The sequence below is a fragment of the Xiphophorus couchianus genome, chromosome 18, assembly GCF_001444195.1.
Source record: "Xiphophorus couchianus chromosome 18, X_couchianus-1.0, whole genome shotgun sequence".
NCBI classification, from domain to species: domain Eukaryota; kingdom Metazoa; phylum Chordata; class Actinopteri; order Cyprinodontiformes; family Poeciliidae; genus Xiphophorus; species Xiphophorus couchianus.
Genome location: NC_040245.1, coordinates 7,362,862 through 7,380,892, shown reverse-complemented (window position 1 = coordinate 7,380,892; position 18,031 = coordinate 7,362,862). Strand labels below are relative to the sequence as shown.

The 18,031-nt window shown below is 38.4% G+C and overlaps 1 protein-coding gene across 4 annotated transcripts in view; it reads left to right on the top strand.

The window, feature by feature from the left end:
* Window positions 1–18,031, top strand: part of LOC114161546 (TIAM Rac1 associated GEF 1) — a 49,511-nt gene that overhangs the window by 17,784 nt on the left and 13,696 nt on the right. For 3 of the 4 annotated variants that reach the window (XM_028044864.1, XM_028044865.1, XM_028044866.1), the window contains exons 2-15: window positions 2,805–2,891; window positions 2,979–3,894; window positions 5,444–5,903; window positions 6,949–7,121; window positions 8,055–8,279; window positions 9,775–9,960; window positions 10,871–11,014; window positions 11,182–11,256; window positions 11,836–12,006; window positions 12,167–12,271; window positions 12,649–12,730; window positions 12,871–12,957; window positions 13,740–13,952; window positions 15,324–15,424. In XM_028044864.1, the coding sequence (XP_027900665.1) occupies window positions 2,989–3,894; window positions 5,444–5,903; window positions 6,949–7,121; window positions 8,055–8,279; window positions 9,775–9,960; window positions 10,871–11,014; window positions 11,182–11,256; window positions 11,836–12,006; window positions 12,167–12,271; window positions 12,649–12,730; window positions 12,871–12,957; window positions 13,740–13,952; window positions 15,324–15,424 (2,928 nt within the window). In that variant the 5' untranslated portion in view covers window positions 2,805–2,891; window positions 2,979–2,988. Of the gene's footprint in view, window positions 1–2,804; window positions 2,892–2,978; window positions 3,895–5,443; window positions 5,904–6,948; window positions 7,122–8,054; window positions 8,280–9,774; window positions 9,961–10,870; window positions 11,015–11,181; window positions 11,257–11,835; window positions 12,007–12,166; window positions 12,272–12,648; window positions 12,731–12,870; window positions 12,958–13,739; window positions 13,953–15,323; window positions 15,425–15,469; window positions 17,371–18,031 lie in introns of those variants that run through there. The other variant, XM_028044867.1, reaches the window with a different exon arrangement.

Sequence of the window (18,031 nt, the reverse complement as noted above, 5' to 3'; positions counted from 1 at the left end):
TCCTATTTTTGGGTTGTTACAGAAGCAAATTATGAGTCAAGCTATTCTGTGTACCTACACATCCCACTGAAATGAGAGGCGAATCACTGTTTACCTCATATTTAGGAAACTTAAAAGTCCCAGGGCACCAGTGAAGCTTTAAGCAAAATCCATAAATGTTCACGTGTACTTTGTTTTTCCAAGACAGGGGTAGCAGTTTGTGATGCGACTAAAGACTGTTTTCTGTGGAAAGCATGGTTATGTTGATGAGCCCCTCTGAGGATTTATGACACGTAGCTGAACTGACCAGGAACGGTGTCCAACAATCCCAGTGGCATGATGCTTTCCCTGCACATGCATCAATGTGGAATGATTGACATTTTCACTAGTGGCTACATTGCTTCTGTGCTGGGTAGTGTCAAGAAGAGAAACAGATCTATTCCTGTTTAGTTTGGTTGGCCCTAGCACTGTGGAAACCTTTTTTTAATTTGGAGTGTTTTTTTATAGTGTTACAACTACACAATTTACACACACAAGTACTAAAGGGGATTGGAAAGTCGGGTTAGAAAAAGCTGGAACAATACTCTACTTGTTTTCTATTGCAGGTTAGTAAGACAGAGAGATATTGTTATCCCAGATTTCTGTCTTTCAGTTACTTAACAGTTCATGTGTCTTAAAATTGTTACCTTAATTTGTGGATCCAGGCTTAAAAAGCAAAAGCACTCATATGTTGCAAGTTATATTGGGTTAAAGAGGCAGGTAGGTTCAGTCATGCTCAGTTGTCATGAGTTTTGTTGCCAAAAAAAGCCTTAATAGAGAACTGTCTTTTACTATTATCTTTTTATAGGAGGATATCTGGGACAGTGATCAGTGAATATACTGTTGACATTTGAATAAGTTCTGTTTTCTCATAAATACACTCACTAGTAAGCTACAGTGGACAATAGACTGTACTGTGCCACAAGAAAAACATTTGTGTGCAGTTTGCTGTCCAACTTGCTATCAAGTGAATAAATCTTGATGCAGTATTAATACTTGAACAATTTGTATAATATAATATAGTACAAGATTCCACAGTTTTAGAGATCCTCTTTATGTAGCCGAACCTTCATTCGCAGACACAGATTTGGACTTCAGGTGTAAAATACATCCTTTTTCTCTACACAGATGACATCTGCAGAACCATTAATTTTTAACATTCAAACAAATAAAATATGAAGAAGTTTTAGCAGGAAATGGTACAACCCTGATGTAGCACAGAGGGTAATATGTTGCAGGCACTTACACTTTGTGTTTGTTCCTGTTTGTTTGTTTTCCTGTGAATTATATAAAAGGAGGAGGATTACATTAATAATCTAAACCATTATCCATTGCAGTCCAAGTCAGTGGTGATCAGAGAACATAATTAAGAGAGAAATGGGCGCAACAAGGTAGAAAAACAAGGTCAGCAAGAGTTTATGTAACACTCCCATCACTGCAAGCTTGAGTGCATGCAGCAGCAGGAGGTTGGGGTTTTTTTCACTTACATGCATCAGCTACACACATGCATACTAAAACACTGCAAACCCTAGAGTCCTAAAGCCAGAGAAGGAAACATGAAGGGGGGATAAGAGCTACATCCCTGGGTAATCTTCACTCCCATCTGCTGATGGTCTCTGGGTTTAAAACAGAGGGAGTTGTCCTGCCTTGAGGACGGTGGATGGAGTCTGAATAAGTGGTCTGATGAAAACCCTCCTCCTGCTTGCAGTCCCTCTTTACAGCAGCGGGTAGCTTCTGAGAACAAATGGTAATTGAACAACACGTTGGTTCACTTCAGCTTTAAATAACTCATGTTCACTCAGCCTGTCACTGCAGTCTCTGGTGCATTTTAAAAGGGGTTGACTCAATCATATAGTTACAGTTTAATAGGAGGTTTTAGCTGGTTAATATAACCAAAACTTGGTCAGAAAGTAAAAGGTTGTTTAGCTGAAGTTGCATTTGCTTTACTCTATTACACTGCTATTTATGTCCCTTATTGAAATTAATGTCCCTTTGTTATCTCCTTCAGGAAGTGTAGCAGGTTACATGCATACATCATTTCTTATATTTATATTTTTGTCTTTACTGGCTCAAAGTTATAACTCAGGATTTTTGCTGATATTTGCATCAAAACATTATAAGTAAGATGACTGTTTATCTGAAATAGAGAGTCTTTATTTAGTTTAAATCCAGAGTAGTTGGATTTACTCTGGATCCAACTAGGGATCCAGAGCTAATGGCTCTTTGGGGTTGAGCTAATGGCTAGTTTGAGAAGAGCCAAAACTAAAACTACCACCTTGAAAAACCTCAAAATGGCACAATTTGTGCATTTTTTATTTTATGAACTTCTAACATATTGTGATGGTTTCAATGGGTTGTTATTTACAAAGAACTCAGTGGTAATTTAGATGGAAAATGGAGGTTAGAGGTGATGTGCCACCAATGATCCTTCTTTGTGAAATGCACTAAAAATTGCTCATGTACAGTGTTTCCTGTCTAAAAATATGGGAAGATAAGTTTAGGAGTGTAAAATTCAATAAAGTTAGTGTTTAATTAAATCAACATATTTTGTAGTTTTACACTTGACTGGAAACAATTTACCTGTTCTGTTGTTAATGTGTGTTCCTTACAGGAAGGTCACTAGTGGCAAACTGCCTCCTATCTTCTTTTTCCAAACTACAATTTTTTAAAATTAGTTTTGTATACTTTACAATTTCTTGTAATGTTGCCATTGTTTTTTTTTTACTTACTAAAATAAAATAAAGAATGTTTTCTTGAAAAACAAACATGAATTTGTATTTTTTTAGGGTTTTGTGGACCTGACAGCTGCTGAGGTCTCAAGTCGTCTGAAGATTCGGTGACAAGATGCCAGAAAAATCATTAAAGTTCTGCAGGTATGCCAAAAATATTGAACAGTTTCCATGTCTCTTAGTTTTATTTGTAAATGGAGCAGAAAATAAATGTATCTCTTTTCTATTTAGACTCTAAATCATGGGGAACACTGAGAGCCAAAACGGGGAACATGCCCTCTACAGTACTGGACGTGGCTATTTGTCACGGAAGCACATGTCTCGGTCTCTACGCATTTCCAACAAACAGTCAAGGCGTTCTCGGCATGCTTCGTCGGGGAAAATGGAGCACAGAAACTCTGAGACAAGCACTCGGTCAAGTAGTACCCCCAGCATCCCACAGTCCCTAGCTGACAATGGTTTGGAGCCCTTCAATGAAACAAACAACTTTCCTGACTTCGGAAGCCCCATTTGGGTGGATCGTGTGGCAATGAGTTTGCGCCCTATATCCTTTCATAATGATCTGGCCAATCCCTCACTGCATATGAATACAATGCACATAACCCTACCTGGTCCCACTGCGGAAGAGACGCAGGATGAGGAAGTGTACACAAATGAGGTTAAATATATTCAGCAGACCTTAGAGTGCTCCAAAGAGACAATCAGCTTCAAAAAGAGATCGAAATCTGCAGACACCTGGCGAGATGACAGCCTAGAATTTTCCCTGTCTGATGTCAGTCAAGATAATTTAACCAGCACTGAGGAGATCATCGACATGGCTAACGAGAGAGACTTTGCTGACTGTGAAGGCCACATGCAGTTCAGCCCAACAGACTCCGCCGACAGAGCAAACTCGCTGGATGAACTGTACAGTGACACCAGCCCAGCCTCCAGAATCCACGGCCGCTATGCCAAGTGGCATGATACCAACAGATCTGTGGGAGAGGGAGATGACGGTAAGAGGCTGTCACCATCAGAGGAGGATGGGACTTCATACAGCGCGTACACTCTTCCCTGCCGACGTTCCCACTGCCTGTCTGAAGGCCTGAGCAACCTCCAAGCCACAATGTGCAAGAGTATGCAGGGCCGGAGGGCACAGACCATACAGGTGAGATCTTTGCTTTATCTGAGTTCACCTTTCACATTTCTAATAATATTTGGCATATCATTTCTGAAATGTGACATGGACTCATGAAAAATGAAACAACTGTTCATAACAGGATAAGCTTAAGTAAACACACCAAGGTGTTGTCGCATCAAGGTATTAACACAAAATGTTGTAACATGACCTTTACATTTTCCTAGAATGGAAAAGGTACATTTGTTCCTTTAGCATATTTAATATTACAGTTGTAATTGACTACTCAAGCAAAAATATAGAATAAACCACAACTGTCTTTATTCTTTTGGACCACAAAGGTCCAAAAAACATCTTAATAGACTTTTGTAAAATATTCTGTGGACAAAAGAGACAACAGTAAAACTTTTCCACAGGTATATCTCCTGTGATTGCGGCAATTTTCAGAAAAACAAGAAAGTAGTCATTGTCAAAAGTGGCGGTGGTAGTGTGATGGTCTGTGGCTACTTTGCTTCTTCAGAATCAGTGCTACCTGCCATAATTTTAGGTTTTGTCATCTAGTAACTCAATGATCCAATCCACCAAGCCCACCAAATTTCTCCATAGTGACGTAAAAGATTCCCAGTCTCAAATACTTGATGGCAGTTGTTGCTGCTAAAGGATGCAAAAGTTACTATGTATAGGAGACAGTTACTGGGATCACGTTAATATGGATACATTTTTAGCCTACTCAATGAAATAATTTGCACTTACTCTGGTTATCTTTCATATCAAAATTTTAGTTTATCTAAAATAAGTGTGACAAATAAAGTTATCTAAGATCTCTAATGAAGCAAATACTTTGTCATAATTTGCTAATTAATGCAAAGGATAAACTGTTAATGACCACAGTCAAGACAACACATGGCATTATTTTATTTTTGATGATTATTAATAATCCTCATTGTGAATTTCTTGTATTGAACCCACCCCATAAAGTTTTTGCATTTCACCTCTAATGAAACCATTTTTTTTCCTGGGAAAGGAGACTAGAGAGAAGGGAGGGAGTGAGCACAGATTTAGTCACTGTGTTAGAAATGCCAGGGCCTTTGTTATGATAATGAGGGGGAGGCCTGTGCAAGAGTGTAACAGTAAAACGTGTGTGGTGGCCCCTATCATGACAGGATACCGTCAACCTTGTTGAATAGAGCTCCAGCGTGCATGATTAGGTCATGTGACCAGATGGAGATACCAGGCTCTGTGTGTCCCCTTTTATCTCCCAGGAGCCTTTGGCCCTGTGAGAAGGAGAGTGCAGACCTTGTGGTGCCACAGGGAGGGCAGGCCGTATTCATGCAGAAGAATCCTTACTGTTCATTAATTTTAAGCAGAATCTGAGCATTAGACATTCTAGATCAAGCTTTAGTTTATAGTAGTCTGGGGTTTTTTAAAACTTCCTTGCTTTTCAAGAATAGCTCTATTATGTATCTGGAGATATTACTGAGTTATCGTTCATGATTTCTTATTGTTTCCTGCCTGTGCTCCTGGTGATGAAGAACAGGCGGTTGCCATGCTGTCTCACCTGCCTTGTTTCATCTTCCAGGATGTCACGGCCGGAGACGGCAGTGAATATGAAGACAGCGGGATCGACGGGGTGATGGTTGAGGCAGTGCACCAACCTCGACGCTACAAGACGATGTCGGCGTCCTTCTCTGTCTGTTCCATGCACGGGCGAAATGTGTTTGTTGGCAGTGACAGCGGCAGCAGCAGTGGCGGCGGTGGCGCCAGCGAGGGTGTGCAGGGTGTGTACGAGAACTTCCGTCAAGAACTACAAATGAGTTCCTGCCAGACGGAGAGCTTGGAGGAAGCGGGCTCCGCCCTTAGCGATGAGCAGAGCACCATGAGCTCCGCCTACCAGTCTGATCTGTTGCTAAGCGTCGTCCAGGGAATGGTCCGGAAAGCTGGAAAACTTGCTGTAAAGAACTTCCTTGTGCACAAAAAGAACAAGAAAGTTGAGTCTGCCACAAGACGCAAGTGGAAGACTTACTGGGTTTCCCTAAAAGGTAAGTTCAAACACAGTGCAGCATTAGTGTCACACATTACTAAATAACTCTAAAATTATAACTAAGACCACAGGTTTACATCCCTTTTTATTCTCAATGTCAGATATGGAATCAGTACAAATTTTTCCTGTCTTAGATTTGAATTTCTAAAATTATTTGTTTATTTGTTTGAATAGCTTAAAGCTGCCTGAACTGGGTCAAATATTCTGGGTATCTTTCAATTAGTTTCTCACACTAGTTTCATAGAATTTTAGTAATGGTAAGGTTTCGTAGGCCACCTTGTTTACACTCAAACAACCTTTCAGTTATAACCACAAATTGTTTGCACTTGTCACCCCTGAAACTTTCCAGCTTCCTCTTTTATTCTTCCCAACATAAAAATGGTTGTTATGGCTAAACTCTTCAAGTAGTTTTGAGCAGAACACAAGATGTGACTCCAAATATAAGGATCGTGGTCCTTGAGTGTCGTTGCAAACTATACTTTTTCAGTGAAATGGCTTCTTAGTTGCTGAAAGGATCTTCAGCGAGCATCTTTATGAACCCTTTAGCCTTTGTTCTGCGATTGAAATGCACATTTTAGACATCAATTTCTTTGACACAGAACCCATCTTCCTAACTGGACAGTGTGATGGTTGGACATTGCCTTTATAATTGTGCTTAATTTTTTGAAGAGGTAAAAGTAGCACATTCAGGCATGTAGAAATCGTAGCCAAGCTGCACCTTCCTTTTTATATAGTGTATGTAAACTTCTGGTTTAAATTGTATATTAATAATGACATGTTTGACTTAAAACATTTGCATACCTTGGTACAGGTAAGGTGCATCATACAAACAGCACTTCATATAAACTTGTGTTTTTACCTTTGTGTTGCTTGACAGTATTTTCAAATAAAAATCATGCCCTTCTCCAAGTCAGCACTGCTGCACTTCTTAATCTTGGCCACTGGAGAGCAGAAGTAAATTGCTGAAGTGATTTAGGCTTTCATGGAAAATGAAGACTGGAAGCAGCAAGTATGCTTCTTAAAAAACGTTTTTGGTTTTCCAGGATGCACTCTCTTCTTTTATGAAACTGATGGCCGGTCAGGGATTGACAACAACAGTATTCCCAAGCATGCCATATGGGTGGAGAACAGTATCGTCCAGGCTGTGCCTGAGCACCCCAAAAAGGACTTTGTGTTCTGCCTCAGCAATTCCTTGGGGGATGCATACCTTTTCCAGGTAAGAAAATGTTTCGGTGTCACCAGATAGCCATTGCAAAATGAAGGTTCAACATATTTAAATAATTATTGTTTCCATAAACATTAACAAATCAAAGTCTCAGCTTTACTGTAGAAGATTTTATAGGAATGTCTATCAAAGCAATAAATAAGTGTTCAGCACAAACTTCCAATTGTTTTACTATAGTTTGGTGTGAGAGACCAGAAATATGAAAAATAATGCATTCTTTTGAATTCAGCCACCACCCATGAACATGCTTCAATCTAAATTGTCCTCTGCCTGTACGTAGGTTCGTTATCAAGCTGATAGATGAACGTCCTCCCCAGTATCAAGTATTTTGCAGCCTTGATAAAGTTGTTTTTTTCCAGGTTTGGTCTGTATTTTGCTCCATCCATATTTTCATCAAATCTGTGTCTTGGCTGCTTCTATGATTAATGCTCTTCTTACCCAGAATGTCAGTTTAATTAAGACAACTGACATCATATTAGGTTTGCAGTTGTGCCATTCCTTTCAGTCATCGACCAGATATTTGTGAGATTTGAAAGCTCGGGACATTCAGACATATCCACAACTTTGTTCCTGATTCGTCTGCTGTGTTCTCCAGTTTTCATGATGCTGTTGGTTAACCATTGTTGTCTAACAAACATCTGAGGATGTAACAGAAAAGATATATTTGGACAAAGAATAAATGCACACATTTTCAAGAGGCAAACTGATTGTTTTATTATTTTTTCTTTAAATGTATAGTTTCATTTACAGTTTACACACTTGATCGACTGATGTGCTGAACTTTGATTTATCACAAAATCAAACTTCATGGTTGTAATGTGACGAAAAATATAAACATAGATAAAAGGAACATGAATACTTTTTACAACAAATCGCATGTCAACGCGTTTAACCTCTAAACTTGTACTTTCTGCCTCCATGAAGACTTGCAGCCAGACAGAGCTAGAAAACTGGATCACAGCCATCCACTCAGCATGCGCCACAGCCGTCGCTCGCCAGCATCACAGAGAGGACACCGTTAGGCTGCTGCGTGCTGAGATCAAGAAGCTGGAGCAGAAGATCGACATGGATGAAAAGATGAAAAAGATGGGAGAGATGCAACTGTCTGCTGTCACTGACACCAAGAAGAGGAAAACAATCCTGGATCAAGTAGGTTTCATAACCCTCGCTGATACGCCCCTCACTCTGCCGGATTGTTGGGTGTTATCCCATCGGTTGATGTGTTGAACTTTCTGTTCTCAAATCCTGCATTTTATCTAGGTCAAGCTTTAACAATCAGTTCACTTTGAGATTTTTAGCTGTTAATTACATGACAGTTTCCGCTTGAAATATAATTTATTTATTTTGATGATGCCAAAAAAGATGAAAGTATTATTTAAAGTTTGGAACAATAAAATTCCCCCCCTTTTTGTTACTTAATATGTGAAGCAAATGTTTCCAAAAGAGATAACTTTATATTTTCCATGCTATCATTTTGGCTTTAACTGAGTTAAACTGAAAGGGGTGTATTAGAGTTGCACTAAAACCAAAATTAAAGACTCATTATTAAAAATGCAAAATATGTTTTGACTCACTTATATTGTTTTCAAAATACCTAAAAGGAGAAAAGGTTTATTTTGTTGATGTTAATGTATGTTGACTAAAACGCAAGTGATAAAATTTCTAGGTTAAAATTTGGTTTAAATAATGCTCCACTTCATTAAAGAAGCTTTTCTGAGTAAACAGCGTTTCACGTCTGAAACGGATCCATCAATGATAATGAAATTACGACACATGAATGGTAGTTCTCAAACTTTTTATAAGTGTCATGATTGTGAATGTTAAAGTTTCCAAGTAACGCCATACTGAATGACATTTCTGATTAGTAATGCAATAAAAGCTGCATTTAATCTAAAGTAAAAGAAGAGGAAGAATGTGCATTATAAATTTGACTATTTTGGTAGTTGTTTCACAATCAGCGCAGGAGAGATTTATCACGACAAAACAAGAGTGGGGCAGAGAAGAAAAGGTTGCATGAGGAGACGAGCTAAAAGATTTTCAGAGTTATTGTCTGAACAGCTGGTGGTGCTGCACACATACTTTTTCTGAACTTGGTATGCTGTTGGCACTGCTGAACAGAGCCCCTTTCTCCAATAAATGAGAAGCTCACATTGTGTCTAATAGGATTGCTTACAGAGCGGGGACATCAAATGGCCTTTGTTTGGTCGGTAAGGGAACTGCCTGGTTGGAGCTGCTCTGCTTGGCAACGTCAGGTTGGAAAGTTTGCAGAGCTGAATGGATGTAGGACTGGTCCTTAAAAATCTGAAACTCTTCCTGCTTCTGTCTGCCAGTGGAATGTGCAGCATTGTTTCTCCATCTCTGGGTTACTTGGCAGTAAAACAGAACTTTCTCCCATGGAAATGGCAATGTCAGAAACCTTTTTCAAACACCAGCTCAGAACCGTGACTGGGAGGAGACGGCCCAGTGAATAATAACAATCTCCCGCTCTACTGGCCCAATAAATATTTAACTATTTGGCCCAGAGAGTGCAGATAGCTTTGAATAAACTAATAGAGCTTTTCAGTAAGAGAAAAGATGCTCTATATTAATTTGAAGTTGACAAATAATTAAATATATGTGTTGTTGTGTCTCTTTCGATCCACAGATCTTCTTGTGGGAGCAGAACCTGGAGCAGTTCCACATGGATCTGTTTCGCTTTCGGTGCTACCTGGCCAGCTTGCAAGGTGGAGAGTTGCCCAACCCTAAACGCCTCCTGGCCTTTGCCTCCCGCCCCACCAAGCTGACCATGGGCAGACTGGGAATATTCTCAGTCTCTTCCTTTCATGCACTGGTAGTTATCCTCTTTATACTTCATTCTGACTTTAGTTAACCATAATATATGATCTTGCTACATGTGTACATGCATTTAAACCAAACTGTTCAACATAATAACTGTAAAGGACTGTTTGGATAGACTGTAACATAGCAAGTGTCATCTATTCAAACTGTTTACCAATTGCATTTTTGGCTAGTTGGAAGGATGTTTTGCGTTTTTATGGGTAAACCTGATCAAAGTACAACATGATGCTTCATGGTACAAAATGTTGGTCAATCACAACCAATATTTTCATTGTAATATTCAAAGTAATATTGTTGAATATTCAATTTTCCAGTTTGGAGGACATTTTTTGAGAAAGCATTAGCACAGTTTCCTTCATAGTATATTTTGGCAGCACAGAGTTAACTTGATGACTCACCTGGCACAGAAAATTGCCTCAAATAATAATTCTTTATGCCACGATGGCTATTTAGGTGCTTGAGTTTACCAGGGGTCACCATTTGATAGGCTTTAGTTGTGTGCCAGCCTCCTACGGCTACAGCAGGGTTATGCACTCCAAATACAAAACGAACTGTTCCAGAGAGAAACGTCAATTTGATTTTTGGACTTCATTCAGGTGCTATTTTTCTTCTGCAACCACCAACGCAGCGTTCTAGGGCAGGTGGGCGTTCAGGCTGTTTGGTAGCAGTTTGTGATTTGAAGAGTTGGCTTGCTGTTTTATTTGCCTCATTTGCCTATCCCTACATTCACAAACATCTGTACGAGTATGAGCCTATTTAAAAGCATTAGATGTATGTGTACTGCAATTAGATGTTTGTGAGTTAAATGTCTTCTGATAAATATTCAAAATATTTGTTAGTGTCTTGTCACGAAGATCTCGTAGAACATGATTTAAAAAAAAAAATTATTTATGTTTTTGCAGGTGGCAGCTCGCACAGAGACTGGAGTAAGACGCAGAACGCAAGCCATGTCTCATTCATACAAGCGCAAAAGCAGGTTTTCCTCCCTCTGGGGTGTAGACACAACCTCAAAGAAGAAAACAAAAGCCCACCCTACGGTTAGCCAGGTCTGTGTGGTCCTACATTATTGAATAGATATTTTTGAATCTCATGGTACTGGCACAACAGAGTTATCCGCACAGATCTTTTTCCTTTGCCCTTTTGTTTAAAAACAGCCCTTCTCTATTCTGCCTGAGGTAACACTACACCTCTCACTTTCTTTTTGGCCTTGCAGGTGTTTGCTGATGGTGAAGAGCCAGAGAAAAAAACAGTAGATCGCATATTTGTTGATTCTGGGAAAGAAAACACAGTAAGCTTTTGCTCTCTGTTAACACAAATTAGTCTGTAAAAAATAGGTCAGACATACTTTATTTCAGTCTTTCCAAACGTTTCAGCAGGCTAAAGGAGTTTGTTTTAAATAAATAATTCCTTCACATTGATGAAAAAGTACTTGTTTCTCTGGCAGATTATTTACTACATTCTAATGTTTATAATAAGTGGTTTGTGGTTGGGACCACTAACTTTTTATTTAGTGGTGCCGGCCACTGATATTGGGCTTAAGTTATATGCTATTTTTTTCAAGATTGAAGTTTTGCTAATAATCACCCAAATTCACATTAATTTGTTTTTCTACCAATGAAAGAATCAGTTTCACTCATCCAGTTTTCAAACAGAGATATTGAAATAAACTTAATTTCTGATGATATTCTACTTTACAAATGCTCCAGCATATTATAAACAACTACCGAAATTAAAATGGTGAACTCTGAGTAAAAATAACTATTTAAGAAAAGAGTGGAAGCGAGGTTCTACCGAGATGATAAAATTAAAGGACTACAGTTAATTAAAGGACTGTAATTTACCAGCCTTCTAATATCCGTGTTGTCAGAAAACAGAGGACGGAACTGTGAAAAACCTTGCGCGACCAAACACTGATAGCGACATGTGGGTTCCTGAAAACCTCACTCCCTCCTGGGTTTGTCTGCCAAATGACCAGCCTGTGTTAACCACCATCCAGCCAGGAGAGTCTGCACTGTGTGTTCTGGAGTCTATATGCAAGGTAACAGAACTATGCCTTAAATATAACTTAGAACATGTATCTTTTTTATGCTAAGCCTGCTCTGTCAAAGGGTCTGTATGCATATGTGCTGTTATGAGAATATGAGGGGAAAAAATATTTTACTTTGGTATTTAAACACAACTTGTTCTTGTATTTGCAGACCCATGAGCTTGACCCAACCAAACACTACTTGCGACTTAAGTTCTTTATGGAAAACCAAACGCAATTCTACATTCCCAAGCCAGAAGAGGACATCTATGACTTGGTATATTTGACTGCCTGATTGGAAATGATCTTTTTCCTTACATCCCAAAAGCTTTCAGGAAGTTAAACTTAATAAAATAAATCTTAAAGTGCGTTAGCTGTATGAGGACTCACAAGGCAAAATACTTCATTCATAAGAAAGAGAGAATCAGTGGGAGATCATGCTCCAAAACATGAATATGGAGACCTTTTCACAATAAACCGATACATTCTTGTATTTACATCCTTCCTGTCAAGATATTGTTAGTGCTGCTTTGTGTGAGGAGGAAGAAAATGAATGCTCTATTTTTCTGCTGTCGATAACCCACCCACCACACTATGACTAAAGTTAGACAGAGCTTCAGGATTTATGTAATAACTGCTTTTTGTTCTTCACAGCTGTACAAAGAAATTGAACTCTGCTCCAAAATAACTAAAGTAATCCAGTTTGACAGAGATGAATCCTGTATGATTGGTTATGGTAAGAGCAGTTTTTGTTTAATAATGAAAATTTCATATTTTCCGCTTTTGTTTTGATGAGAAAGAAATGATCATGTTTCACCCTGACATGAGTCGTGTTCCTTTTTTAACCCTTCTGGTTTTCCCTTTTTTCCCCATCAGGTTTTTCTATCTCAGTGGTGGAAGAAGATGGAGTACAGCAGCTTTACATCACTGATGTGAAGGCTGGGGGATTAGCCTTTGCCAAAGGTTTGTGTCTCATAGAAGAGCTATCTTCAGTTGCAGTTAATTTGTTACAAAGATGGCAAAGAGCAGTAAAAAATGCATTAGATGTTTCCCTCCACTTATGAATTTTTATTACATTTTTTAAAAATTACTGTTTTCATATTCATGCAGATTAGTGATGAACTTGTAACTTGGCCAGTGTTATCCCATAAATGAGGATAAATGGGTTTTTACGCAATCTTGAAAAGTCAGGCAAAGATTTGATTTATGCAGGTCTGGTTGTTGGTTTCTAGTCTTACTCAAATGTCAAAGAATAAAATGCAGAAATGTTATTTATGAATGATTTATGATCCATTCATGTCCTTTATCTTTGTTTTGTCACATCGCTATTTGGCAGTTCTTTTGCCTCTAGACACTTTTAACTTAAAAGGGTGTCAGATTGCTCATGTGGATTTTTATCTGGGCCTGGTTTAGGTGACAAAAAGAGCTTTTTTTTATTCACCTGTTTTATGTTGTCATATTTTCAGTTTTTCCAAACTGTCCATTTCATTTTTAAGACAGATGGTTCCACTTAAAACTAAAACTCAGGAAAAGTAAATGGTTTGCATATAAAATGTCAAGGAATGTAAAACTATCTTCAAAGTTCAACTAACTCCTACTTTCATTGATTTTGTTAAACATTCCTGGAAACACTGGACATACTATATTTCTATCTGTCACTGCAGACAGTTTAAAAAGTTTAACTCTTGCATGAATAATTTAAAGGGGAATAATCTGAAGTGAATCTGCTTTTTACATTTTAACAGGTCTGAATGCCGGAGATGAAATTCTCCAGCTGAATGGGAAAGACTCCCACAGTCTCAATTTCTCAGACATGAAGGCTGCATTCTCCCAAGTGTCTCTGGCTTTGACGGTCAACACTTTGCCCTCAGTGGACCGCCGTCAGCTTTGCTACCTTCCACCACGGCGCTCTGATGCGGCAGAAGACCTCTACACTGACATCTTCTCCCAAAGTCAAGGTAAAAAGTACTTTTAAGTAAAGCCTCTTGAGCAAATGTAGCAGTAAAAATAGCTTCTCTGCAATGTTAAAACAAATTTGTACATATAAACATATATGCAAGTGAGATAAAATAATAAAAAAAAAGAAAATAAACAAAAACCTCCATCAGAAATTATTTTTGTTTCTTTTTAGGCATTAAAAAAGTTATAAATAGTTTTTTTTCTGACTTTTAACAGGTTTTCATTGATGTTGCATTTAGACTTTCTATGCAGCAAGCACATTAATAGTACCATATGTTTTAAAACTATGAAAAATATGAATTGGCTACTTATTTTACCATTCTCACTTTATTTGTTGCACTTCTTACACTCTCCTCTCTGTTTGTTTCTGTCTCTTCTCTCTGTCATTCAGATTTTTGTCTTCACTCATTACTTCCCACTTTTAACCTCGGAATATTAAAAGTGATAAAACATTTTTTTTAAAAAGAGTTCGGCCATGTTGATCGTTTCATAGGAGTACTTTTGAGATGAAAATGTATTCTTAGATTTTGTTTTTGTAAGGTTTATGAAAATATAACATTAAATGTTAAACTATTTAGCATTTTGTACAAGTGTTGCAAAAATCATGTATGTGCACATTTTCTAGACACTTTAATGATCACCACAAAAAACTGAAAACATCTATTTTTAATAGTCTGGTCTAGTGAATCACAGAGATCTTCATAGAGATCCAGTTCAGCCAAAGATTTTCAAGTTGTGGTAGTTTCTGACTCTGAGGTGAGGACGTAAATACAAATCCCCTACCCAATAGCATTCAATAACTGAACAATAGGGTCTAATCTCTAATGTTTGTGTAAAAAAACCCCTGAAAATTTTGATTTTCTTTTGTGTGTGAAATAGAGACGTGATATTAAAACGCTGGGGCTTATAGGGTTAAATTGACTTTCAATTTAAGTAGTATTTCCACAGCAACAACAAAAGTACTGTATTATAAATAAACATGTTTTTAGGAAGAGTTAGTGGCTGTAATGGTTTCTCAAAGACAGACAGTGATGCATGATGTTCACCTAAATGAACAGATGCTTAGTTGTCAAATGTACTAAATTTGTCCAAAGTTAATTTATGTTCCCAGTATTTTTAACAACGTTTGAATACCTGTTCACTTTCACGGGTGACGAGACATTTTAATTGCAAAATGTATGGAAATATTGGGAAGACACAGAATGTGTTCCGAAACAATTCTAAATAAATTAGAAAAATGAAAGGTGGCACATTTTAGACTTTTAATTTTAAACAACCATGGCTTTAGATATATCATCATAACATGGCAAAACAGTGAAATGCTTTAACAGGAAACAAAAAGTGCTTGTGTTTGTTTTGTTTCGATGCAGAGGAGATTCTGGACGATAGTGTGGGACTGCTGCTTGAGAGCTCTGGAGACAGCCTGGATGATGATTCGGAGATCTTTAGCGAATTTGATGAGTGCGGAAAGGTAAGACTGCAGCAAACACGTGACAGCACATTTGTTTAGATGCTTCCTGCTTGTCCTTCACAACAACCCTTCTCAGCCGTCTGTTGTTATGGAAAAAAAAAAAAAACCCTCTTATGAACATTTGCTGCAGCACAGTTTGAGTCACCACCTGTTACTGGCTCATTTCAGCACTTTAAGAAAGCTCCACAGTTTTTGTTCACATTCACTTATGGGTGCTGCTGTTAAGTGCAAATTTGTATCGGACCTCCTTTTGACTATTGCTGTAAAGGAATATAGTAGCCTCAGACAACATATCATTAATAACAGCGCAATATTAAAATTGCCTAAACAAAAGTATATAAGCTTAAAGCTTTTTGAATGAAACACGCTGGTGATATTTGTCTTTATTAAACTTAATTTCTAATGTCTTTATTGTGCACAGTTATTATCCTTCAGGATGAATGAGGTTCATTTATCGAGGGACACAAATTGCACAAGAACATAACTGTCAAGATGAAGAAGTAACATTGCCATTAATTTGCTTTTGGCTGATGGTAAAAAAAATTTCCATGCTGATGGAAAAATGTGGCTTAATTAAGACGCAATCTCTAATTTTCTCTTCGTAACTGACTTTGAAAGGTTTTCCAAGTGTCATCTTGATTACAACATTTCTAATCAGTCATAACACCAGTTTACGACCTGATTAAGTCTCTATGTAGACAGCATCGTCTGAACTTCTTAATCCAAATAAGGTTATGCTTATTATATTTATGCTTTTGCAAGATGTTCATTTTCTTGATGACTAAACAATGTACAGTCCCTTGCAAAAGTATTCACACCCCCTGACTTTTTTACACCGTTTTATAAGCCCCGTTTTATTGGAATTGAACAGAAATTTACACTTCTCGATTTTTATTTATCAAAAGTCTTCAAAGCACATGTTTTTAATAACTCCTTTGTGTTGGTCTATCACATAAAATTATGCAGTATATGAGCCCTTTTGTAAGGCAATGTTTGCTTTATTATATTCACGTTTCCTGAGTATCAATTGCAGTTTTTCCATTTCCGCTTACTGAACTTGAAGCAATCCTGATTTTGTCCCATGCAGTGAATCCTCTTCTGTGGTGTTACGGCTTACACAAAAATGAAGTGTCTTTTCTCAGACCTAATATTAATGTTACTTTCTTTTATGTTCAAATTATCTATCTGGTTACCACATTTTACAAGCACAAATGAAATGCATGTACAGTAGAAGTCATCATTGTAATAGGAGTATATAGCATACTAGAGCTTCTATTTCACATAATTTATAAGAGTTTATATATAAAATTCCCCATTATCTGTTTTGTTCCTGCAAAGCCTGCTTGTTTGCAGCTCATTTCACCCCCCTCCTCTTCATCAAACCCTACATTTATATTCTACTGCTGTGTTGCTCACTCAGCCAATCCTGCTGCACTGCAACCCTTGAGGAGGAGACTCCTTTCCTCCTGCACTGCTCTGCTTCAGGTTCAGTCACAGGGATTATTAAACTCATTTGCAATGTTGTCAAAGCTGGACAGATCCTCACACTCACTCCATGTGCCTGAGTTTAGCCAGGCTGTAAAGAAGAGAGAAAGTCAGAGAGAGAAAACAGGAGAATATTAGAGACAGAGCTACAGCAGACTGTGAAGGCGCAAAAGAGGGGGAGCTGGAAGGCTGTAAGTGCTGGTGGGCGGAGAGGAGGAGGCTGTGCAGATTCACTCAAGGACCACAGCACCTTCTTTTTTAAAACAGGAAAGACAAAAGGGGGCGAAGAGATGTGTTCCAGAGGCACAGAGTAGGCTTGACTTTTAAAAAACCTGGAGTTATCTCTCGGGCACTTTACCTGCCGCTGACTGTCCACTGACTGGCACTGGGCAATGTCCGTCCTGAAGTGGAGCAAGCACAGAAAGCGCTCCGCAGACTCCATCTATGACATGCTTCATCTGGTGAGATCTCTATCGTGTATCTCTTTACCTGGGTTGCTGTCGCTGCGGTCGTAGCCGTTTTGTCCTAGTTAGGGTAGGAAAACACCTTCATAGCTTTTGTTTAAAATCCCCCTCTCGACTGCTAAAGACAGGAAGCTGTGAGTCATCGATGTGCCGCATAGTTGCCCCATAATCACAGGAGTTCTTCACAAGATAATAAGGAAATAAATGACTACATGCAGGAGTTCATTCCCGTGAAACTTGGACCTGACACGACTTTGAGAAACTACCCTCCGTGTTGCTGCGGTGATTGACTGCTGGGGAGCTTTCTCCCTCGCAGTCCTGGGCTGTGATATCAATCTCTTGTCAGATTCATAGAGCAGATATGTAACCTTCTCTCTACCTCATCAGCGCTGATCCGCTTTATGTGTTTCATCCATATTTAATAAGCTAGGGGAGACAATAAACTGGAGTCTCACACTTTTTTTTACCCATGACAGTGTCTTTGATTTACATTCTGTTTGTACTTATCCTAAAAGCTTTGTTGTTTTTTTTCTCATCGTCTGTCTCTTTGCCATCTCATGACTGTTCAGAAGCTCACAACTGCAATGGTGTTAATTAGACTAAACTGTGAGGACTATGAGCAGACTGTGACTGTCTTGCGTGACTTAGTGAAACTTGT